This window comes from Mus caroli, chromosome 1 (genome assembly GCF_900094665.2).
Source record: "Mus caroli chromosome 1, CAROLI_EIJ_v1.1, whole genome shotgun sequence".
Taxonomy (NCBI): Eukaryota; Metazoa; Chordata; class Mammalia; order Rodentia; family Muridae; genus Mus; species Mus caroli.
In genome coordinates this window covers 124,011,459-124,037,589 of record NC_034570.1, presented here as the reverse complement: position 1 = coordinate 124,037,589, position 26,131 = coordinate 124,011,459, and the positions used below count along the sequence as shown (strand labels likewise).

Here is a 26,131-nt window from a genome sequence, read left to right as displayed (position 1 = left end):
CAAAGGAGTTCACAGGCAGAGCTATGTAGAGACCCTGTCTCAAAGAGCAAAAGCAAAACCTTGATGAAGCAGTGAAAAGGGAAGCCTGGCCCTCAGCTGCCTGCCTGAAGTTTGCTCTCACATGAGAGGAAGCAATCACTTGCCTTCCCCGAGCACTTGTGTCTGTGGTAGCATTACTCGCACAGAACTTCATCTTAATGGATACTCCTAAACTTGTAAAAATGTTTGCATAAGGCCCTTTTGAAATAAATCCTCCACAGGTCTTTTTCCTATCCTATGGTTTCTGCTCTTGTTTCTCTCTTCCTTGAAGAGTGGCATATATTTCTATCCAGTGTACAGTTGTTCCTCATCGCTCTGAAACTAAGTCACAGAGGCGTAAGTGGAGACTGGTCAACTGTCACTAGGCACAAAATTCCTGTTGCCTTCGGACATCTACAAACTCAAAACCAACCTTATTGCTGAGTTCCCTTACAGAATTCACCTTACAAAGTTCTAAAAGAATTCATCCAATATCTGCTCAAGTTTAAGTCCTTAACAATTACCAGACTGAACATTTATTTGAAACCTAAGACAAACCTAAGTGTTTCTGCTGTTTTTTGAAGCGGTCTCTCATGTAGCCATCTGCCCTCAGACTGGTTACATGGCTGATGACTGCCTTGAGCTCCTGATCTTCCTTCTGCTACCCAAGTGCTGGGCCACAGTGCCTGGGCTGGGAGCAACCTTCTTCTGTTTCCATTGTACTGTGTGTGTGCTCGTGGGGTCAGAGGAAAACTAATAGGAGTTGTTCGTTTTACCATTGGTCAAGTTGTCAGGCCTGGAGGCACACACATACACTAAGCCATCTTGCCTACCCTTGCAGTATCTGTATCTGACAAGAAATATTTAAAAATGAAATCCTGAGTTTTTCCCTTCTTTGACAGCCTTCTCTAGATAAGAAAAGCCCAGGAAAGTTAGCCTATTTATCTCTCTAGTACCTGTCTTCTAACGACACCAATGAGTTTGAACTATATTTTTGTTTTATTCACCTTTTTCATTCTATACAAAGCACAAAGGCCTCACCTTCTTACCAACAAAGAACTAAATGCTAAATGTTATTTTCAGGGAAGTCACAAGATGTCTTAGTTAGTCACTTGAACTCCAAGAAAGCTAAGAGCCACCTAGCCTCTCTTCACTTGCAATGTGAGCAAACTACATAAATCCATCCACTCCTTACCCAAACCCAGGCCTCCGATGCAGGGAGTGGGCTCCAGTTGGAAACACGCCTGGCTGTCATCTTGTGATCCAGAACAGCCCTTACTACCCTGGCTTACTCACGCTGCAATGAGAGTGTTCACCTCGGGAAGCATTTTCAGAAATGTGAATAGATAAATTTCAAGGTTTAAATTGGAATACACAACTGCATAAATAGCAGTAGCAAAATCATGAGAGAGAGAGAGACAGAGAGAGAGAGAGAGACAGAGACAGAGACAGAGACAGAGAGACAGAGAGAATGAGAATATATACCAGGATGTTTGCATGATGGGGTGAGAGGGCTCTGCAGAGGTTGGTTCCTTCCTCATTATCTTGAGGCAAGACCTCTAGTTTCTGATCCTGTGCTGCATACTCCAGACTAAATGATCTGCTCAATTCCGTCTCTGCCTCCCATCTCACTATGGGAACGCTGGAGTTACAAATGCTTGCTAGCGCATTTGGTTTGTCACATGAGCTCCAGAACTGAATTTAGGCTTGCTTTCACCCACTGAGAAATCTCTCTGGATCATAAGCTAGATATTATGCATAGTGTTTTTGTTTGTTTGGTTGGTTGGTTTGTTTTGTTTTGAAACCACAGCTCCTCTAAGTATATACCTCCCCGCAGCTCTTGAGACAGGGTCTCATGTATCCCAGCTTGGCCTCAAACTTGCTTTGTTGTCAAGGATGCCCTGGAGCTCCTGATCCTCCCACTTCCACCTCCCGAGTGCTACAATACAGGCATGGATTGCCAAGCTTTCCTTCTGCAGTGCGTAAGAGTGAACCCAGGGCTTCCTATGTGATAAGCAAGCACTAGACCAACTGAACTACACTCCAGCCCCTAGATATATTGTAAAAAGATATAAATCAATCAATTTTATTATAGGAAAAAAGCAAAAATTCAAAATCGGAATATTATTTAGAAAATTTTCACTTGAAAGAATTCATAGCTGGTATTATAAGCCTGAGCAAGTACGAGGCCAAACTAGGATACTTGAGACCCTGTCTCAAAACCTGGGGGGAGCCCCGTGCTGGGAGGTCATAGGCTTTAGGAGGAAAACAACTATTGCTGCCTTGGTAACTGGTCTGTTGTGAAACTGCTGGCCTCAGCCTTAGCCAGACAAGCATCTCTCTGTAATGACCAGCAATTAACTAAGTAACTCCTTATTGGTCAAAATGCTGACAATATGTGACTGGGTCCTAAATATGTAGGGATACATTGTGTGAAGGTGTCTGGATAGCTACATGAACCCCCACACACATTAAGGCTCAGGAAACATTGTGGAAAGGGAACAGAAAGACTATACCAGCCAGAGGATGGGGAAGGGGTGCTGAGAAACGCCATCTTCTGGAAAATATATGGCAGTGTGGTCAGGAACTCACTCAAGCCATGTGAGCAGCCCAGGATCAGGCAGCACTAATGGACTAAATGGGTTACAAAGTGGGGCATGAAGTGGGGATGGGGACATGTTAGATGTATAGGAAGAGCGAGAGGGGAGAATTAGGAATAGGTATGATGAAGACACATTGTTTACATTATGAAATTGTCAAAGAATAAGTAAAAGATATATTTCATCAAATTAATTTTTTCAGAATTTTATTTGGTTAAATTTTCTAAAATAAAATTTCAGGTTTTCCTTAAAGGACTACTTTATTCATAACAAAACCATTAGTCAAAACTGCCAAGTCCATATGTAAGACTAACACCGTCCTTTAAGAGAAAAGAAAGAGCCAGGCTGTGGGAGCACGCGCATTTAATCTCAGCACCCAGGTGGGAGGCAGCTGGGTCTCTGTGAGTCTGAGGCCAGCCTGGTCTACAGAGTGAGTTCCAGGATGATGAAGGCTATGTAGAAAAACCCTATCTCAAACAAACAAACAAACAAACAAACAAACAAAAACAAAAAACAAAAAGAGGAGGGAGAGAGGAAGAGAGAGGAAAGAGCACCAAAGAAGAACAGTTAGTGACTTCATTCACTCATAGGTACAACTCATTAGAAGAAAAAAATTTGAGTAAAGGCTTTTTTCTTTTTCTTTTCTTTTCTTTCTTTTTTTTTTTTTTTTAAAGACTATGCCTGTGTCTCAAATGGCAGGGAATATGTTCTGGTTGGAAAACTAGTCTGACACCCACCTTCTTCTGCACAAGACACCTTTTGCTACCCTGACTTATGTGTGCTGGAGAGTGAGCAACTTTAGGGAAGCACTTTCTAGGTTAGTGCACAATACATTTCCTGTGCTCACTCTCGGGGCTTGGCTGGTTTGAATATGCTGGGTCCAGGGAGTGGCACTATTAGAAGGTGTTGCCCTGTTGGAGTAGACGTGGCCTTTTTGGAGTGGGTGTGTCACTGTGGGGTGGGCTTTAAGATCTCCATCCTAGCTACCTGGAAGCCAGTATTCTGCTAGCAGCCTTCAGATGAAGATGTAGAGCTCTCAGCTCCTCCTGCTCCATGCCTGCCTGGACGCTGCCATGCTCCTGCCTTGATGATAATGGACTGAACCGCTGAACCTGTAAGCCAGCCCCAATTAAATGTTGTTCTTATAAGAGTCACCTTGGTCATGGTGTCTGTTCACAGCAGTAAAACTCTAAGATAGCTGGCCTGGAACTTGCTACATATTTGTTTCATTTTAGGGGATGTGTTTTGTTCTGAGGGAGGATTTCCACATATGCTCTATGTAGGCCTTAAACTCACTAGGTGGCACAAAGTAGGCTCAAACTTTTCAATTCTCCTGCCTCAACTTCCTCAGCGCTAAAGGTACTATATGTCTGACTATTTGTAAATATATGTTGTACTAAACAAAATGGACAGAAAACAAAAATAGTGCTCTCTTCTCCGGTCCCCAGTCAGGTCTCAGCTCTCCTACGAGTGTCAGAGGCACACAGAGCTGCAGGCTGCCACTCAAGCATCAATACAACTTAGACTGCAATGTGCTTTGTGATGCTGGAATATGACTAAGGTTAAGGGATGACTCATATTTTATGGGTATAAACAAGAGGGGAAGCCAGTGCTGGCTTCTCAAGGCACAGAGTAGAAAATACTAATACTGAGTTGGATGAACCAGAGCTGTCCTGAGTCCAAAGTCTGAATTCTACTGTCTATTTCTTGAAGGTTACATACCTTCCTAGCACCCAGAGCAGGGCTCATAACTTAGAAGGCACATAATACGTAACTGTGGGATGAATTGACGAAGAAACACATACCTTGCTCAAAATCACATGCCATCATCATAGAAAATCTTCTACCTTTCAGGTCACATCACACACACTTATCTGAAACTGCTGTTTGAAGCAATAAGTAAACATTTTACTCCTTAATCAGGAAAGGAACTCGGAGGACGATGGAACCCCTTAATCCCCACTTCAATCACAATAGGAGAGTTCATTCTACACAAAGTCATGGGTCCTACTAAAGTTTTCTGTTAGCCATCAAATCTGACAAGACTAAGAAAATGAAAAGGGAGGTTGCTTGTTCCTCTCAAGACACCAGAATAACATGCACATAAAGTGGCAAAAGTCAGGCAGCAATCTCTCCATCAGTGACGAAGGCTGACTGCATCCTAAAACCCCTCTTCTTATAGGAAGGGACTCCTGCTCACCGCACACTGCCAGAGCTCAGTCACATAAAGGATGATATCCTGCTTGCCTTTCCTTGTTTGTTCTTGTCACCCTAACACAAGCTAGAGTTATCTATGAGGAGGGAGCCACACTTAAGAAAATGTCTCCTTAAGATGGGGCTGAAGGCAAGCCTGTGAGGCATGTCATAATTAGTGAGTGATGTGAGAGGACCCAGCCCCACTGTGGGTGGTGTCACTCCTGAGCAGGTGGCCTGGGTGCTATAAGACAACAGTCTGAACAAGCCATGGGGAACAAGCCAGTAAGCAGTACTTCTCCATGGTTTCTGCTTCAGCTCCTACCTTCAGGTTCCTGCCTTGAACTCAAGGTCACACTCCATCACAGGGAACTGTAAACTGAAATACACCCTTTCCTCCCCAAGCTACCTTTGGTCATGGTGCTTACCACTGCAACAGAAACCCTAAGATAGGTGATTATTCTGTGACTCAAACAGCAAATGATTGTGTATTAAGGGTGAAGTTGGGAAGTGGCAAGTGTCTTGGTTTTGGAAAGCAACATACACTAACTTAGTAATAATCCCACCTCCCAGAGCTGCTTACTCAGTGTGGCTTGGGGAAGGCCTGAAGAGGTCCACCCTGTCTGGTGTCCTCCGTAGGGCAGATCTTCGAGTTCTCTCCATCACTAAGAGAATCCTACCCATCTTTATCTCCGTTTTCTTCCTTTTCCCTCTCATTGGCACTTGAAAAGTTTTCTTATTTATTACTTTACAGGATTGAGGCTGAATTGACTTCCACTTTCTTAAAACTTAGCTTTATTTATTATGATTTGTGTGATGTGTGTATCAGAGCGTGCAGGTGCCATGTGCCATAGCTTATAGAGGTCAGAGGACAACTTGGGGAACTGGTTCTCTCTGCCCACTGTGGGTTCTGGGAAGCAAACTCAGGTCTTCAGGCTTGCTCAGCTGGCACTGTCCCCACTAAGCCATTTCACCTGCCCTTCACTTCTAAATGTCAATTACACAGTGAAGGAAACACGCTCTGCTCTGGTCACAGTGTAGGCAATAGTATAAGGCAGTGAGTAATGAGACTCTGGCTGGTACAAATATTCTCCATGTGGGGAGCTTCAAGTAAATGGGTTTCTAGGCCATGAGATTCGTCCTAAGAAACTGGGTGGGACTACCCCAGAGCTTTGTCCCAGAAGCACAGAGAATGGATAGAAGCTCATCTCAATAGGAATCTAAAGCTTTATTCTACCACTTACGAGGTTCACAGACAAAGAGAAAACAGATGGAGAAGAAAGTGATCTGACTTAAATTCTTATATGCCTCTGCATTATTTACTTTCTTAAACAACTTTCTCCTTCAAGTTTATTATAAAAGCAAGTCATAATGAATTGTGAAGAATTTTATCTCTAATAAAAACTAGAAGTTGCTGGCACAGGACTTCAGTTTGAAAAAAAAAAAGGAAAAGTCTATATTTGGCTGATTATCAGGGAAGAGGCAAATGACTGAGAAAATAGGAACTCTGTTCTTAAAGTGTGTGTGTGTGTGTGTGTGTGTGTGTGTGTGTGTGTACACATACTTACCTGAGTATGTACATGTGAGTGCAGTACCTGCGGAGGCCAGAGGAGGGTGTCCAATCCCCTGGAGCTGATGTTCCAGGCAGTTATGAGCTGCCCGATGGGAAGTGAATTCAGGTCCAAGGCAAGAATAGTGTGCACTCTTAACCACTGAGCCACCTGTCCAGTCAAGGGACTCTTCTTAGGAACACTGACTTAAACCAGACATAGTGGCACAGGCCTTTATCCCAGCACTGGGAAGAGAGAGGCAGGTGGATCTCTGTGAATCTGAGGGCCGCCTGGTTTACACAGGGCTACACAGAGAACCTTGTCTTGAAAAATAAAAACAAAACAAAAGCCCAAAACCACTAATTTATACATCTAAATGGAGGAAGAGGCTGGTTTATTATGTGCCAAATATTGCTGGGTTCTTCATACAATTTGTCTCATTTTAGTGTCACTCCCAAAAGACAAGGATTACTAGGCCTATTTTACACAGTCACACAGCTAAGTGACAAACCCAGATTGCTACATAGTACCTCAGCCACCTAGCAACAAAGGCTGTTAATCAGTTCCTGATGACCTACTATGTATCAGGAACTGTCGGATTTGATGTGAGGGAAGTTCTGATAGAGTTAAAGAGGGCACCATATGCCATTACTCTGTGCATGCTGGCTGCAAAGTTAAAAAAAAAAAGAAAGAAAGAAAGAAAGAAAGAAAGAAAGAAAGAAAGAAAGAAAGAAGATAGCATCTTCCAAGAATGGCTGACGGATCACTAAAGAATCACAGAGAAAATCTTTTCAAGAAGCTTAACAATCAAGTTTCTGCCCACTGACAATCCTTTCCGTCTCTTGAGGCCGACTAGAGGAAGATTCCCTTCCTACACCAGCTGTTCCTCAGAGGGAGACATAACAGGTTCTGAAGGAAAAAGGAAAAAGTCAGTCTGTTGCAGGATAGTGGTAGCAAAGGGAGACGATGAAAGAGGACGATTATGACTTCAAACTGTCAGATAACCCCCAAGAGCTAACTTGGAAGGCCAAAGGCAAATGAATAGTAAACTCAGAAAAGACAGCTTCAGTAGCAAGTGTTCTTGTAAGAGATAGCAAGGCCACTATCGTACCAATAAAACTTTATGATCCCCCTTCTTTTCTTTCTCTCTCAATAGCTACAGATATCCTGAAACTCATCTGTAGACTAGGCTGGCTTCAAGCTCACAAAGACCCACCTGCCTCTGCCTCCCAAATGTTGGGATTAGTGAGTATGCCACCACACCTGGCCCAAGATTATTTTCTTGAGGCAGGATTTCATATACCCCAGGTGGCCCCAAACTCTCTGTACCGCCAAAGACAGCCCTATATGTCTGAGCTTACTGCCTCTACCTTCTGAGTGCTAGGATTACAGATAGGCCTTATTTATGCTGTGTTGGGGTAGAATCCAGGACTTTGCACATACTAGACAAGTGTTTTACTGTCTTAGTTAGGCTTACTATTGCTGTGATAAAACACCATGACCAAAAGCAAGCTGAGGAGGAAAGGGTTTATTTGGATGACACTTCCATATCACTGTTCATCATCAAAGGAAGTCAGAAAAAGAACTCAAACAGGGCAGGAACCTGGAGGCAGGAGCTGATGCAGAGGTCATGAAAGGGTGCTGCTTACTGGCTTGTTCAGCCTGCTTTCCTATAGAACCCAGGACCACCAGCCCAAGAGTGGTACCACCCACAATAGGTTGGGCCCTCCCCCACTGATCACTAAGAAAACGCCCACAGGCTTACCTAGAGCGGATCTCATGGAGGCATTTCCTCAATTGAGGCTCCCTCCTCTCAGATGACTCTAGCTTGTGTCAAGTTGACAAAAACTTGCTAGGCCATCTACTAAACTACATACATCCTAGCTCCTGGATAAGGATTTTAAAAACCAAAAATCTTTCTGGAGGTTTACTAATAGGATTCATGCTTGATATACACAAGGCATTGGGTTCAATCCCCAGTAACCACCCCCACCCCAAAATTCTCCTTCAAACTACTCATCTTTTTTTTTTTTGGGGGGGGGGGTTTCGAGACAGGGTTTCTCTGTGTAGCCCTGGCTGTCCTGGAGCTCACTTTGTAGAGCAGGCTGGCTTCCAACTCAGAAATCCGCCTGCCTCTGCCTCCCGAGTGCTGGGATTAAAGGCGTGCGCCACCACGCCCAGCTGCTACTCATCTTCTTACTATGTGCATCAGCCTATAATGGGTGTTCCTGGTTTTCTTGGCACACAGTGTAAGCAGAATGGCTGCAATTCACTATATACATGGTATGTACTGGGGGAAGCTAAGAATGTTCAGCAAAGAGCACAAGCTTACTGTCTCCAAGGTATTTATGATTTAATGTTGGTCTGAACACCCTATATCCTACCTGACACATCATTTCAGTTTCTCCTTTACTGACCCATAAAATATTTTTCTTCAATTATCTAAAATATCACTCTTTACTTCTCTACTTTGAATAGTCTAACTACCCTCATTTCCTTCCTCTTAGAATAACCATCTGGACCGAATTCCATGCACTCCTTCCTCCCAACAGCATCTTGCCACAGACTTCTATTCTACTTCTTACTCCTAAAGCTTGTCTTTTAATCTAGCTTCTACAGTCGGCAGACAAAGCCGAATTTAAGTAAAGGCACTGGGCTGGCTGTCCTGGGTCCTATAAGAAAGCAGGCTGAGTAAGCCACGAGGAACAAGCCCAGAAGAAGCACTCTCCAATGGCCTCTGCATCAGCTCCTGCTTCCAGGTTCCTGCCCTGTTTTTGAGTTCCGGTCCTGATTTTCTTCAAAGATGAACGTCAAATATAGAAGGATAAACCAAATAACCCTTCCTTCCCCAACTTGCTTTTTGGTCATGGTGTTTCATCACAATAGAAACCCTAATTAAGAAAGTTAACATACAATATTTGTTTTATTAGGCACAAGAATAAATGCCAATAACTAGCTAGAACTTGAGAGAAGCTAGTCTAGCAAAAATCTAAAGAAAGTTCAGAGTTAAATTTTTGTATAAAAATTTTTCTTTCTTTTTTTTTTTTTAAGATTTATTTATTTATTATGTGTAAGTTCACTGTAGCTGTCCTCAGACACTCCAGAAGAAGGTATCAGATTTCGTTACGGATGGTTGTGAGCCACCATGTGGTTGCTGGGATTTGAACTCGGGACCTTCGGAAGAGCAGTCGGCACTCTTAACCACTGAGCCATCTTGCCAGCCCTTTTTTGTTCTCTTATGATGCTTTGTGGTAACTGGATTTTGAGAGCATTAACTGCTAAAATATAATAAAAAATAGTATATGTATTAAAAACAGGTTATTCCCACTGACAATTGAGGCTTATAAAGAGAAGGTTTTATCTCTATAACTGGTTAGTTACAAATATTTGCAAAGTAAGTAAGACCTTGTCTGGAAGTATTATTCTTCCTCGGTTCCCTCAAATATCTCACTGGACATCATGACGAGCCAACAACCTTGCTACTGGCAGGCAGGCTACCTACCTGGTGACAAGGACCTTTCCCAAAGGCCCAGAAACCTTTGGTGGGATAGACAAGCTACTGATAAGGCCAGAACAACACAGCTATCTGTGGTGGCGCATATCTAGAATCTCAAGAGTGGGAGGCTGAGGCAGAAGAATTCTGAGTTTGAGGCCAGCTTGTGCAAAATAATTAACAAGAACTGATGATGATGATGGAGGAGGAGGACAAGGAGGAGAGGAAGAGAGAGGGGAGGAGGAGAAGAAAGAGGAAGAACAACTTAAGAGCAACTGAAATTATGTAACGGCCACAATAAAGGAAGCACTGCAGAGGCTTTGGGAATCCTCCTAGGCTGAGCGAATTGAATCTTTACAAAAGAAACACACACACGCGCGCGTTCACACGCCCCACTACCATCAGATTGTACAAGCAGACAACCATTCCATTAGCCCTGTAAGAAGAAATTTTAAAAGGAGGTGGGTAGATGCAGATGTCAGAAAGTAGGTGGGGGTAGGGAAGGGAAAGTACTTTTGCATATAAAATACTTTGTATGAGGAATTATGAAATGTGCTGCCAACTGGAAAAAATGCCACATTTAAACACTAGGTAAGATCTCAAATACTAATGGCTTAACAATGTTCCTCTTATTGAAATGCAAACCATGAGTCTCAGGGGACCCAGAACTACCAAGCTGGCAATCCCATGCAGTGTGAGTTGAAACTGGCCTATTATGGAATATGCTAAAGCGGTAGGGTTAGGAGGACTTTAACATCTCAGAAGAATGGCCATTGTCGGCTTTGATAGTTTGGCAGCTCAAAGGGACATCTATTTCCCCTAATTCAATGTTGGCTTCCTTTAGCTAAATGTTTCCTTTCTTTGCTACCCCCTCTCCAACTCAAATAGAAGCATGAACTCACTGACCCTAAATATAACTGGAGCTGAACAAAATACTTTTTTCATGGGCATACACACTCTTTAGGTAGCTGTGCCCTGCTCCAAGAATTAAGCAAGCATCTCTGATTATTCAACAGATGAAAGCCTGTGGTAAAAGAGCAGTGGCCAAATCCACAGAGGCCACACCCCCTCCCCCCACCTGGCACCCGACAGCCTTAGCATCATAGGAAGCTAAACTTAGAATCCCTGGAGTCTGCTCCCAGCTCCACATCAAAACCACTGGAGAAGAAAGCAAGTCTGGAGAAATTGCTTAAGGGAAGCAAGCTTCAGCCACAGGAGAGAACACGCGAAATCAGAGTTCTCAGGATGAGAACTTTCATTTTAACCACACCAAGAAAAGGCTGCTCTGGTATTGTAATCCTAGTATCATCCTCAATAATGATCTTGTGTGTGTGTGTGTGTGTGTGTGTGTGTGTGTGTGTGTTTCAGATCTATCAGCAGCAAGCCCTGGGAGCTCACAGTAGTAAAATATGTGCTCACATATATACTCATGGAACAACTTGCACTTTCCTTGTAGTGACTTTGTTATATCAATTCAATTCATGGAAGAAAAGTAAATTAACATTAGAAACCAAAATCAAGGGTCTGTGGAGACAGCTCAGTAGGTAAGAGTACTTGCTGTGAAAACCACAAGACCTGAGTTCAAATCCCTAGTATTCCTGTAAAGCCAGTCATGGTGAGGAGGGCTTGTAACCCCAGTGTTGGGAGGCAGAGACATGTGCATCCCAGGGGCTTGCTGGCTGGCCAGCCTAGCTGCAACAGTAACCTTCAGGTACAATGAGACCCAGTCTCTAAAACTAAGGAAGAGGAACTGGAATGATGGCCCGGCAAGTAAGTACACTGGTAACTCTTCCAGAAGACCCAGGCTTGAGTCCCAGCACCACATAGCAGCTAACAACCCTACAGAACTCCACTTCCATGGGATCCAAGCTTTCTTCTGGCCTCTACAGGCACTGCACACATGTGAAGTACAAACATACATACAGGCAAAACATTAATACACGTAAAATAAAAATAGATCTCTGAAAAAATAAGGTGGAAAGTAACTGAGGAAGGCACCTGACATACTGCTCTGGATAAACACCCCAAGATAGATAGATAGATAGATAGATAGATAGATAGATGATAGGTAAGATAGACATACATACACACATATACATACATACACAGATAGAAATAGAACTCTAGAAATGTAAACCAAATAGAGCTGGTGTGTAACTCAGCAGTCGAGTGCCTGAAAACAGAGGAAACCCACCACCAAACTGAACTGAGAGAACATGGAGATTGCTGCATATTCCTCTCCAGCACATAAAGATAAAAGAAGCATGAGAAGGAAGTGAGAAGACAGCCTCAGCCACAGACTCACTCACTCTCAGGAGATAGAGTGTCTCACAAGAGAGGCAGAGAGGGACAAACAAAGGCAGAAACACTCTCCCCAGTTGGCGGGCCACACTTACATCCTGTGTAGCACAGGCAGACAAGATGATGAACCCTGAATTCTGAGCACCGTCATACTCTTTCATCCTACGCATGCTGACCCAACCATCACATTCAACCCCAATCCTGCTCTAGCCATGGCCTACTCCTAGCTTTCTAGTAGGAATGGAAGGCCAGAGAAAGAGGGGAGGCCCTCTTGTGAGGAGGCGGGAATGACGGAGAGACAACACAATAGCTTAGAAGATGCACAGCATCTGTGCTTGCTTTAAGAGTTTATGTAAAGCCGGGCATGGTGGTGCATGCCTTTAATCCCAGCACTTGGGAGGCAGAGGCAGGTGGATTTCTGAGTTCGAGGCCAGCCTGGTCTACAAAGTGAGTTCCAGGACAGCCAGGGCTACACAGAGAAACCCTGTCTTGAAAAAAAAAAAAAGTTTATGGAAAAAAGAAGCCCAGGTATTCTTCAATAAAAGGACTGCTTTGTTCCCTTATATTGAATCAGGCCTGGGTTCCTTGTCAGGTCGGGAAATGAGCTGCCCCACTCAGTAAATTAACAGCTAGCACTGATGAGAAAGCAATAAAATCTTTCCCATGGTCTCAGTTCTACGAAGAATATTAACTATCTATCATCTTACTGTCCTTTGAGAAAGAGATGGCTGGAGACAGTTCTAGCAATTCCTTCTTACTAAAGTGAAAGGGACCCCCTAACTTTGATAATAATTACTCTGTCAGACCTTGTCAAGATGCAGCGAGCACATATATCCTTTCCTGTCTGGTGGAGACAGATGGTCCCCAGGGCCCTGCAACTGACTAGCAGAGGCATGGAACTGCCACCCCATTCTCGTTCAGCTTCACAGATTACAGTCCTCTCACCACATGAGCCCAGAACCCATCACCAGGTACTTTTCTAAACAGTCAGAAAAGCAGCTGGTAAGACTGTGTGAGCTGGTACCTGCAGGAGAGCATGATGCATTGTCACCTCGAGGTCAGCTAGCACATGAGCAGCATCCTCACTGTCTTCTTGAACCTCCAGGTCCTCCTCAGGGATGGTCTCCCAGTTGTCCTGATGTGAAGCTAGCGTGTGCACTAGTTCATACTGACCGGGGAGCGCCAAGCTGACCCGAGTCCGAGTCCCATAGGTGAAGCGGAGGCGCCGAAGCTTACAGCTCTCATCACTGTCCAGCTTGAGGGTGGGAAGCACCTGCACCCCCAACAGCAGGTTCAGCAGCTGGCACTTGGCGTTGCAGTCCTGGCCGAGGATCAGTATACAGGGAAGGCGGTCCACAAGCTGCTGGAGATAGTTCTCTTCCATGGGAGGGAAGGAAATGCAGCTCAGCTGGCCTGCTAGGGGGATGGGGAAAGTGGAGAAAAAAGGAGATCGAGTGAGGGGATAGAGAGACTTAGAAACTCACCGAGAATGGCAGAGCCCTAGAGGGAACACTTCCAGGAGACTTTTGGTTAAAGGAGGTATTGGGAAAATTCACTAGTTAGAAAACGTTCTTCAAATGTCAGAGTCACCTGGCCAGCTCATCATGGAAAACAAGCTGCATACTACAAAAGGTGACAGTGGCCTGATAGCCCCTCCTCTTTTGTATAGTGCAGGGACATCTTAAGGAGTTTCAAAGACTCCATCACAAATACAAGATTATTAACGTGGGCAATAACTAAGGTCTGAATCCAAATAGAAATAAATGCATAAAAATGAAAACCTTCCCTCTGATAGAAGGCGTAATGTTTGCATGCACAGTCCTCTTAAATCCCACCCTATGCAGTCTGAGCTTTATGCTCCTCGTGTAAACTTACTTTACACCCAAATGCTAATAAACACACATGGGAGGAGGGGCAGTGGAAGCTCTCCGGATGGCTTGGGCACTACCGCTTTGCAGCTCATTACCCTGGCAGCTGCCAACAGCACCCCAGCTGCCAAGGTTTCTCAGGACACTGGATGCTTAACTGAGATCTATAACTCCCTAATCAAGCCATACTCTTTCTGTTGATGGCTAAAAGACCATGAGTAAAACAGAGGGACAAAACTGCCCAGCAGGATAAAATCTAGGCAAATCTAAGAGATGTTATCTCAAAAATAATCTCCTTTGAGGATACCACCATTAATCTAAAGGGCTCACTTCCTCAAACAGATTTCGGGAGTATTATAGAGACCAAAGCGTCTGAAAGCCTGTTTGGGAAAGAATATGCGTTGGATCCTGGAAATGCTCAAGCAAGTATTCACCACTCTCAAATTGTTTCAGCTGTGGGATCTGCCAACAGCTACGCTTAAGGTGGTAATACTGAGAGGCTACTTGCCTTAGTCACCTAACAAGCTATTATATCAAGCCATTTGTGGGCTGTTTTAGTCCTGACGCAACAGCAAGAGGCCTGACTCACTGAAAAGGTAGTTCTACTTCAGAATGTACCTGTCCCCTGCTCCCTTATTTTCCACAAGTGACATCACCAGAAAAGTTTAAGAGGTCTGTCCCTCTCTACATTTATTATGGTCTTCTGTTCCATGCCTATCTATGAATGCAGCACTTGGCCTCAGTACATCTAACAGCAACACTAAAACAAGAAACCTACTCTCGTGGGAAAGAGATGGGCACCTCTGGAAATGTAGTGAGCATTCCCTGAGGGCCCATTTCTGTGCAAGGTATTTAGTAAGTACAAGAGTGAGTACCAGACTACTTACTGGTCTAATCTCTGGCATACACTTTAAAGCAGGAAAGCACAAACACTTCTCTGAGTGACCACTGGGAAAGAACAATTGGCAAGTCTTGAGTCCTATGTACCTTCGTTCACTTTATATCATAAAGTATATCATAAAGAGCAGTGGTTCTTCTATTACTGTTTCTAAGAATCAAACCATGAAAAAATTTCCCAATTCTCTGCATCCTCAGCACCTAACACAATGACTGACAGTGTTTGAAAGTTGTCTATTTGTTCCATGTCAGAATTCATTGGTTGTAAAGAGTTGTCAACAAAAGTGACTCTATTACATTTGCAAAGGACAGCACTCCTAAAACACTCCATCTTTCCACAGAGAGTCGCTGTGAAAACAACTGCAGAATTTGAAAAGAGTTGTCAGCTCGCCTACCTTCACGCCTACCTTCACTCTCCCTACAGATCCCGGTCGGGTCTCCTCCTTTTTTCCTGGCCCTCACCAGACTCTCACTTAAGTGACAAGTGTCTGTTCCAACTGACGTTCCTATCACAGAAGCTGTTTTATAAGGAAAGCAAACCAACAGCCCTCAGTGAGTTCTAACACTGCTGCTCCCTCTAGCAGAGTGGATAATAAAGCCAACGGAGCCCCTTTCAGGACAACACCTCTGACACAAACTATCAGCAACAGAAACACCAATAAAGCCTGCTGCATCAGGCAAACCGCAGGGACACACCCCATTATTCATCCGACCTAAATGACCACCTTCCTGTGCTCCAGCTCTCCTACAGAAATAGTCTGCAGAAGCAACCTGTGACAGTCAAAGCAGCCAAGACTAGTGCAATGGCACGGGGGCTGAGCTTGAGCCCAGGTCTGCCTCCCATTGCCAGGCACTCTGCCAGGGTTCCATGTGCACTGCTGTCTCTTGGTGTTCAACATAACACTATCCAAGCCCTCTCTTCTCCCATGAAGCTTTTCCACGGCTCTCTAAAATGTCTGTGAGATCTGAATAAGTGCATGATAGAAATGAAGCTGAAAACAGATGCGATCATCTTCCTTCCCTGGAAAAGAGCAGAGCTGGCACAGGGAGCAGCCATGGAGGGTGGGGTGTCTGATGTCTGATCCTCACACTGCTCATCTATGAACTGAGAGAGAGTCAGACCATCTTTAACACTCTTTCCAATTTTAAATTCTAGTTTTAACTGGTCTGCTGGCTGTTGCTATTACAGTTTCAGAATATGTAGCCTTGGCTAGCCTGGGCACTAAGTAGCTAAGGCTGGCCTGGAACTCAAGGCCACCTGCCTCTGATTCCTAAGCCTGGTGTCACCATGTCTGGCTGTTTTTATTTTTAAATTATGCGTGAATTTAATTATGAAAGCTCCTCCTGAACTATTAAACACAGATCAAAGGTGCCTAGACTAGCCAGGGGCTCTAAGGACCTACAATACAGTCTTAGCATATCTCTAAAGAACAGATCAAAAGCTGTGCCTGACATTGGAGGGAGGAAGGCAACCTGCTTCCGAGTTGCAGCAGGCACCTGGCAGACAGTTATAGGACTTGTGAGTTAATCAGGTTTTCTCTGGTAATTAATACAGCAGCATCTGCATATGGGCTGCCAGAAGGCAGCAGCAGGCTTCGCAGCTGGCGCACATTAACCCTGCCAACTCTGACTGCAGGAAAATTCAAATCAAATTGTCCTAAGTGCAAACCAAGGCTTTAATCTCTCTGTCTTTCTTCATGGTGGTTGTTCTTAAACACAGAGTTACCTTGACTGAATTTCCTTCTAATAAAGACTGCAAGTTAGGAGGAAGAAGTGCAAACAAAGGAGTAGGACATCGTGTGGATTTGCTCTAGACGGTATTTTTCATCTCTTTCTATACACTGATCTAGAGGTTATTTGCCTCATCTCAATGTACTTGATTCTACCAGATAATTTTTGTCCTCATTTATAAATTAGGAAATAGGCTTTTAAAAAAGAGAACGAAAGAAAAAAGAAAGGAAGGAAGGAAGGTAGAGAGAGAGAGAGAAAGCAGCTGAGCTTCTGCACTTATTTAAGGAACTAAGAAGGTTGCGCAGAGCTATACCTTGCTCTCAGCAACAACACAAGGCAATGCCCCAACCTTGGCCATTTCCCAAGCCAGGGCTAAACAACAAAATTTGTTAATTACAGGACTTCAGTTTAAAACAAACTTTACAGCCCCTATGAATGTTGCTCCAGATCATGAGGAATAAAGCCGAGGGCACAGCATGGTGGCTCACGCTGCAATCTCAGCACTAGGAAAGTGGGGGCAGTGAGGTCAGGAGTCTGGGCCATCTTGGGCTGTAAAGAGAAGCTGTATAAAAGGGTTGAAGAGATGGCTCAGAGGTTAAGAACACTGACTGCTCTTCCAGAGGCCCTGAGTTCAATTCCCAGCAACCACATGGTGACTCACAACCATCTGTAATGGGAGCCAATGCCCTCTTCTGGTGTTCCAGAGGGCAACAAGAGTGTACTCATATACATAAAATAAATAAATCTTAAAAAAAAAAAAAGGAGAAGAAGCTGTATAAAAAACAAACGGGCTGGAGAGATGGCTCTGGTGGTCAAAAGCACTTACTACCCTTTCAGAGGACATGAGGTCAGGTCCCATCCCTCCTGTCAGACAACTTACAATCTCACACTCCCTCATGTCACAACACTCACAATAAGCAACACAGGCAACTCTAGCTCCAGGAGATCCAAGCTCTTTCTTGGCCTCACAAGTACCTGAGACTCACGGCACACAGAGAAAGTACAGGAATGAAACTAAATAGCCCTGGTTGTCCTGGAACTCATTATGTAGACCAGGCTAGCCTCAAACTCAAATCCACCTACCTCCATCTTCGAGTGCTAGGATAAAAGGCATGCGCCACTACACTTGGTAAATCTTACAAATAAATAAACAAACAAATAAGCAGAATTACTTTTGACTGGTGCACACTTGAGGCCACTAGTAGTTTCTATAGACTTCTGGAATCTCTTTTCTAAGAAGTTCTGAATGTTCTTCCCATCAGCCAGGGTGTATTACTGTTTGGATTTGAAGTATGAATCCTAAAAAGAGAAGTGGCATTTCATGTCACTAGTGCCCTGTTAGGGTACGCTGGGTTACATCTACAGAAATGGCACATGGGCTGCACCCACTCACACCCCTTCCTGCTTGTTTCCCACCCCAATCAACCATATATACTCACGGTGAGCAAAGAACAGGGACATCAGCTCATGGTACTATCTAGAATATCATGATGCCTGTCTTCCTTTTTACACTACTGCATCTTATTGGGACCCAGAATAGACTGCCAAAAAATATGGTGCTTTGTCATGCTGAATACTTCAATTTAAAGACTGAAAGGCCTCTGAAATAAAGTCCCTCTCCTGATTCTTCTGCCTCTCAGTTTTCTACCCTCCTCCAAAGTTATTACCGATATGAGCCACCATCTTTCATTTTTCTCTTTATCTCAGCAGTGTCTTGCTGCATGCTAAGAGGAAACAGGGTTATATAAAAACTGAACAGATAGGCCATACTGTCTATACTATTACATCATACCCAGCTAGTGTTCTTCTACACAGCTGTCCCCTCTTCACTAAACCTGAGCACTACAATTATGTTCCCTAGATTTAGGGCCATCATTTTTGAAGCTCTTGTGCATATAAAACTCCAATTCAATCCCTCACTGTTAACGCTTGTTAACCAGGTTTTGCTACAGGATACTGGGTTATGACCCTTGAGATGGAGAAGGAAAGGTGTCACTCACTGACTGACAAGACTTCAGAGTCATTCAAGTCTTAGTTCAGCTGGTGCCCAAGCACACTTCCTTTTCTCAGTTCACTTGGTTGTTTGGTTGTTTGAGACAGGGCCTCATTCCATAGCTTAGGCTGTCCTCCAATCCTCCAACGTAACAATCCTCCTTCCTTCTGTTGGGGTTATAAGTGTTTGCCATCACAACCATATCATACTTCAGGGTTTTTGTTTTGTTTTCTTTTGTCTTTCTTTCTTTTTGTTTATTTATCTAATTTTAACTTAACGTGTGTGTGTGTGTGTATATACACATATAATATGTGCTTTTATGGTAATTTACCATAAGTCTTGTCTAAATGCAAATTAAATAGATTATATAATTAACTAAGAGGAACCATGACACAAACATACATTTCCAAAGTGAGTACTGATATTTTACATTACAGTAGCTATTTGTGCCAAGAGTAGAGGAAAGGCTCAACCCTAAGTTGAAAAGAAACGCTGCATAGTTTTTCAGCTACAAGCTTCCAAGTATTGAAATCTGAAACAAATTCCCAGGAACTTAGAGAAAAAAATTCTAGACAAGAAACATATTTATTATTTCTAGGGACCTCTCTGAGTATCCACCAAACACAAAAGATTCCGAATGACACAGCAGACACCTGACTTGCAGAAACACACGTTTACATAGCCTGAGTTTTTGGGACCAAGTAGGACAAGGAACTGTGCTGGAAGGAATGGTGTCTAGAAAGGAAAGGCTGAATTCAAGCTCTCAGCCAGTGCTCCCACTGGAAGCCCCAGCCCAGCTGCTGGAGAATGAATGGCTAACGTTATTGTTCTATGGGAAGATCTCCGAAATCAGAGGTTGTCCTGGATTGGAAAGCAGCTGGCACCCCAGGAGCCCTTTCCGGGCGAAAGTGCTCCTGACCCCATGGTAGTGCACAGGGAACAGAAACAGAGACTGTTATGGATGCAGAAATGGAAACAATTCCCTGAAGGAAGCCAGGTACATGCTTCACAGAGGCCTTAGAGTCTGCAATTTGTGAGAAAGCTAATTAACCTTTAGGAACAATGCAAAGGTGAGGACATACCAAAAGGACACTGGAATCAGCCTGAAGGAGCAGTCACTAACCAAACAGGATAATTTATGCATAAAATAAAAAGAACTGAAAGTTATAACCCACCTAAAAGAAAATCCCAAATCTAAGACCACACTGATATAAAAAAGTAAAGCTCTTCGCAGCAGAATAGCAACTGAATACTCTCGGGGTGTTAGGTCTAGAACAGTGGTTCTCAGCCTTCCCAACGCTGTGACCCTTTAATACATTTCATGTTGTGGTGACCCCGTCCATAAAATTATCCTGTTGCTACTTCATAACTCTAATCTTGATACTGTTATGAATCATAATGTAAATATCTGTGTTTTCTGATGGTCTTAGGAGACTCTTGTGAATGGGTCGTTCGACTCCAAGGGGCTCATGGCCTTGAGAAATGCTGATCCACAGGAAGGAAGGGTTTTGAGGAACAGGCTTTCCGTGAAATCTAAGAACATTCCCACAAAGGGTTAATCAAGAGCCAAAGTGTAGATGTCCAGAGGGTACCTGCCTAAGTAGTGAGCAAGCTTAGCATCTCCAAAACAGAAGCAGCATCACGGGCTTTGAGTGGAATTGTCCAGGCATTTCTCTGAAAATTCTGATGAGGGCTCCCGACAGAGATTAAGGTCACGTACACAATGTAAGGCCTGTTCTCTTAACTTGTCAAAGACACAGATGTCAGGGAAAGGGCAAAGAAATTGCTCCTCACTAAGGGATTCTGAAGAGGAGTGACAACTAAAAGCCCCATGCCAGGGACATGTTGGGAGTCAGCAAGCTCAAATGAAAAAGGACTGGATGGAGTGACTCCACACTAACTGCCTGATTAGGAGAGCAGTGTGTGGAAGCGTGTCCTTGATGGGGTGAACTGAACACTGGAGTGTTTAGAGATGACACAACCGGCCTGCATCTTGCTCTTAAAAGGCTCTGAAAAGATAAGACATAATATGGGAACATTCGTCAACTGGGAAACGTGAACAACTGGATAACTATGAAGCAAATATATGGTTCTCAAAGTGTTTATGTGCCTTTGAAATTATTTCAAAATACTTTTTTTAAATGGCTCAAAAGGACATCTAGTTAAGACACAGGTCTAGATCTCTGGAAATACAAGATCAAAAGACACACTTCTCTCTGCAGGGACAAATCATCAAATACAGTAACAGGATTTGGTATATTTTTAAACAATTTAATAACACTGCCTTAGCCAGGTGATGGAAGCACACGACTTCAATACACTAGGCAGGGAGAAGCAGGTGGATCTCTGTGAGTTTGAGGCCAGCCTGGTCTACAAAGTGAGTTCCAGGAGAGTCAAGCTGTTACAGTGAGAAACCTGTCTCAAACCAACCAATCAACCAATAAACCAAGTTCCTTCCTTGTTCTCACTCCTGCCCTCTGAGATCTTCCTTAGGTTTACTGCTTCCTCTTGGGGGCAGAAGGTGTCTTCAGGACACTGATCTACGTTGTTCAGAATGAAACTTAGAATCCATATCCATAATACAAGGCAACGGTGCTCCAACAGACCTACTTACAAGTTTATTAGTGAAGAACCCCACAGAGAAACTTGACCTCACAGTGCCTGCAAGGGGCTCCTCTGTTTCTCGAGGAGTATAGGCATCCTCCCTCCCACACTTAAGAAGCCAGCTTTTCCAGGTTAGACTAGTAGGAATGTCTATGTCTTCCCATGGAATAAGCACCAGAGGGCAGGTCAGTCGTTTTTTCATGAGTAAGTGAAATCATTTTCTCAGAGGGCCTCGTATGCCAAAAACTAAGGCTGACTTTGCTCCAACCGGCGGCTACTGTTCTCCACAGCCTTCCTTGTCCTCCCTATCTTCACAATAGTCAAGCCAACGTGTATTTTACAGGATAGTCCTAAAGAGAAAGGTCAGAAAAGTCCAGCCATGGCCTCTCTGATCTGAACAGAAAGAGTCTTCATAAAATCAAGCCTTGTAACCTAGCGGCTGCAAAGTCAGGGCTGGGGCTGGGGAGGTGGGGAAAGCGAGAAAGATGAGAGAAAGAGAGGTAAGAGAGGCATGGGGGAAACGGTGGGAAATTCTCTCCTTACTCTCTGGAATGGATAAAAGCCACCAAAGTGGAGTCAATCTGACATAAGTAAGGCATTAAAGCTCTTAATCTGATTAATCTAAATTTAGATACTTCACATCCATCCAAGTAAAGAGATAAAAGGCACTTTTTAAAAAGAAATGTATTGTAAAAATCAAAGGCTTTTATGAATACATAACCAAGACATTATTCTTCAGAACAATTCAGATGCATCAATTAGCTAGACATGTGAAAAGCAAGACAGTTCTTACATCCCACTTCCATCTTCCTGCCCAGAGAACAGTGCCCCAGGGAGCAGAAGCACAGCTCCAAATTGAGCCTGGTCCAAAGATTCCCACAGCCACATGGCTCAGAGCTGGGGAATCTGTCAGGTCTCAATTTCCAAGAGCCCAAGACCACCAAAGAACTGAATCTTCAAGCCCAGAAAGGACCTGTACTAAGCCTGTGTATCCCCACAAGGGACTCCAGCCAGTTCCAGGATATAAGAAAGACACCTTCCCCACACACAGTACCAACTCCCAGTACCATGGAGAAAACAAAGCCCACTGTCTTAGATGCTATTTCCCCACACGCAGGGTAAATTCACATTGGGTCTTGTAACCCTTATGGGCGAAGAACTCACATTTCTAAAGGAGCCTCACATTCTTCTAAGAAAGGTGGAGATGGGAGGCTCACTAATGGAATGGGATGGGATGCATTCTGCACTGGACCTCACAAACATGACAGTCATTACCCACAGTGTCAGAGTACCTCAACTCCTTTCAAAGTGATCCTGGCCCTGCAATCAGGTAAACTCTCTCTACTACTGAGTCAACCTCCATTCTTCAACTCTTTTGATCAATGCCATATTGTGTGTGTGTGTGTGTGTGTGTGTGTGNGAGAGAGAGAGAGAGAGAGAGAGAGAGAGAGAGAGAGAGAGAGAGAGAGAAAAGAACATTTATGCATTGAACACACACCTGTAAAGGTCAGAGAACAACTTACAGGAGGAATTGTTTTTTCCCTCTACCATATGGAGTCTGGGTCTTCAGTCTTCTGTTTGCTTTGTTTTGTTTTTGAGACAGATTCTCTCTGCATAGCCCTGGCCATTCTGAGGCTCTCTATGCAGACTTGGCTGGCTTCAAACTCACAGAGATCTACCTTTCTCTGCCTCCCAAGTACTGGGATTAAAGGTGTGTGCCATCACGCCTGGTTTAGGTCTTCAGGTTTGTGTGCCCTCCCCCATCCCTTCAAAGACGGGTGATTGGTGAGTAGGCAAAGCGGCTGTAGAAGACCCTCTCAGGGGTCGGGGAAATGTTCCTAACTGCGGTCTGGAGCGACTAATCTCAGGCCCCTGGGTAGAACGGCTTCCAGAAAGGGCTGCTGAGTGCATGAACGCTAAGAACCTACTTCTCGTACACTGATGGCACTCTGGTCTAGTTGGCATCTCATGAAAATCATTCTTTGGGACAGGAAAACAATTATTTTGCATAGGGCACGGATTCGAACTTCAGCCCAGCTTGATATTGTGGCTCGTGTCTATAGTCCCGGCCACTCAGGAGACTGAAGTAGCAGGATCGTGCAAGCTTAGTTTAGGACCACCCCAGCATGCAACAGAATGAGAGTCCACCTCGGGAAAACAAACAAACAAACAAACAACAAGGAACACTGGGGACATTCTCTGTAAATAGGGACTGGTGGGTCTGCCCCAGCAGCTGCTGCAGCCAACAGGCAGGCCTGCCCTCTCCAGCACTGCCACAGTGGAGAAAGTGAAACAAAGGGAGCAGAAATTCCGGAGCCTGGTGATGGCATGGTGCTGTCGGGTTTTGTAATAAAGCTCTTTTGCTAACATATTCAATAAAAAGTTGAAGCTGTTAAAACAAAAGGGGGAGGAGCCTCAAGTATAACCATCTCTCAAAAGCACCCAGGATCCAAATAGTAAGACATGGATGAGTCTACAAAACTCCAGATCCCCAAGTGTGTGGAAATTTCTTCTGAACTGAAAATTAAATTGTATTTGATTTTGTAGCATCATTCTAGCATCTTCCAGAAATAGAAATAATTTAATAGGTATTTGCCCATTATATACAAAGCAATTCCATAAGCACGACTGGACCAGGACACAGACAAGAAACCACTCTTTCTCCTTAGACACTCACAATCTAGTCGGCAGAGAAAGATGAACATTCTTATAGCTACGAAAAGAAAGAATTACAGCCCAGTTCTGTAGGAATGAAGCAGTGAGCACAATGTGAAACTTCTATTTTCCTTTACTTCAATAACACGTTTTTGAAGTTTTATTTTAAAAAGATGCTTATGTTGTTTTTATAGCACTAAGGCTCAATCCTGGGGCCCTGCACATACTCTGCAGGTGTCTACTGCTGCATAACATTCTCAACCCCAAAAGAGTGGTCTTAAAGTACATTTACCACATTCTCTAGGTCTACCGAGACTGAATATGGGAGTGAGTGAGTTCACAAGCAAAAATTAATAACCATACTGGATTTTTATTTAACTACGTGGTTTCTTTTTAAAGATTTTATTTACTTTTAATTTCTATATATGAGTCTATGTATGTATGCATGCATGTATGCATGTATAGCATCTGTGTGCAGTTCTTGAGGAGGCCAGAAGAGAGCATCAGAGCCCGTGGAACTGGAGTTACAAAAGATTGTGAGCCATCATTGTATGGGTGCTAGGAATCAGACCTGGGCGCTCTGGAAGAGCAGCCAGTGCTTTAACTGCTGAGCCATCTCTCCAGCCCCTCAATACACATTTTCTTTACAAAGTGCTTGCAGATGCTGGGCATGGTTGCACCTATGAACTCTCAACAATATGGCTGCCTGCATGAGACCTGCACAAGGCCACACCAGTCAGCATGTCAACATGGGAAAAGGTTTACAAGACCCTAGCCTCACTGCTGAGAGAAAGTCAGTTTCTTCAGAGACAAACAGGATGGGTTGCCCAAGCCTAGGTGGCCAGCCCTAAACCCATGAACATACAGGCAATACCAATTGGCTACAATAGCGTTAGTGTGGGGGTTGGGGAGGGAGTGTTTGTACGTAGTGCCTAGAAGAAGAGGAAATAGATTTGAAATTGAGAGGAGGATGTGGGGGTAAGCATAAAGGAATTGGAAGAAGAGGGAAGGGTTAAAATAATGTAAATATAGTGTATTCACATAGGAAATGGTTTTTACAACATGGCCCATGGATTTTTAAGTGTGTCCAGCATAATCTTAGACAATTAAAAAATAAATAAGTAATAAAGCTGGGGATGTCAAGGCTCTGATCTTAGCACTCAGGAGACCCGAGGAGGCTGGACCACATCTTCTTCACTGAATAAGGTCTTCCACTGCAGTAAAGCATGGTCCCAAATGACTCATTTGTAACCATCTCTGTGAAGAATGCATCTGTATTCCCAAGCCAGGAAGGAAAGCTCAAGGAGCCACAGAAGCAGAACTGGACCTGGAGCCTGGAGACCTGGGCCTACCTGAAGTCTCCAGCACAGCGCTGTTTCACCCGTCCCACACTACATTCCTCTGCCTCATTCTCTCCCCTTCCCTGCAAGCACATGCTCCCACTTGCTAATCCAATGTCCATCACCTCCCACCACAGGCAAGAGCCACATCTATTAAGATCTACACTCAAGCTGTAGTGTCCACTCTCTCTAAGTGTCACAAGTTTGTAAGGTGAACATTATGACCTCATCATACAGTAAGAAGTGATCCTTTTTTTGTTTGTTGTTTTGACTTTTGAGACAAGATCTCATACGAAGCCCAGGCTAACCTGGAACTCTATATATAGCTCAGACTGATCTTGAACTCAAGATCCCCCTACCTCGGCCTCCTGAAGTGCTGGGGGTCACAGGCACAGCGCCACTGCAGACTAACCTTTGATACAGATTGCCAGGACACTGATTTCAGTATTAATGCCTTGCTTCTAAAATTCCAACAGCCCATCTATACAAAACAATAACCAAAAGAGGCCACAGAATACTGAGAAACACATTTATTTATTGGATAACAAGAAGCAACCAGCTATAAAAATTTGAGGATTAAAGTTCATTTTTAAAAGGCCTATAATCAAGCGGATGTGGTGGCAGACACCTTTAGTCCCAGCACTTGGGAGGCAGAAGCAGGTGGATCTCTGTGAGTTCCAGGCTAGCCTGGTGTACAGAGAATTTTCCAGGACAGCCAAAGCTACATAGTGAGACCCTGTCTTGAAGATAAATAGACATAAATTCTAGTCACTCTACCTTCTGCTTTCCTCTCAGCTTTACCTGCTGCCTGTGCATGAATCCTATATGAGACTGCACCTCTGCAGAGGATCTATATGAGACTGTACCTCTGCAGAGATCTATATGAGA

At 43.9% G+C, this 26,131-nt stretch overlaps 1 protein-coding gene across 5 annotated transcripts in view; it reads right to left on the bottom strand.

Moving 5' to 3' along the window:
- The window catches only part of Dstyk (dual serine/threonine and tyrosine protein kinase), a 50,585-nt gene that overhangs the window by 19,140 nt on the left and 5,314 nt on the right, over positions 1–26,131 (bottom strand). Inside the window, exons 1-3 of one of the 5 annotated variants that reach the window (XM_029476598.1) lie at positions 18,652–18,806; positions 17,824–17,950; positions 13,180–13,571 (exon numbers count right to left, since the gene is read on the bottom strand). In XM_029476598.1, the coding sequence (XP_029332458.1) occupies positions 13,180–13,539 (360 nt within the window). In that variant the 5' untranslated portion in view covers positions 13,540–13,571; positions 17,824–17,950; positions 18,652–18,806. Of the gene's footprint in view, positions 1–13,179; positions 13,572–17,823; positions 18,020–18,651; positions 18,807–26,131 lie in introns of those variants that run through there. The other 4 variants (XM_029476602.1, XM_029476599.1, XM_021162901.2 and 1 more) reach the window with 4 other exon arrangements.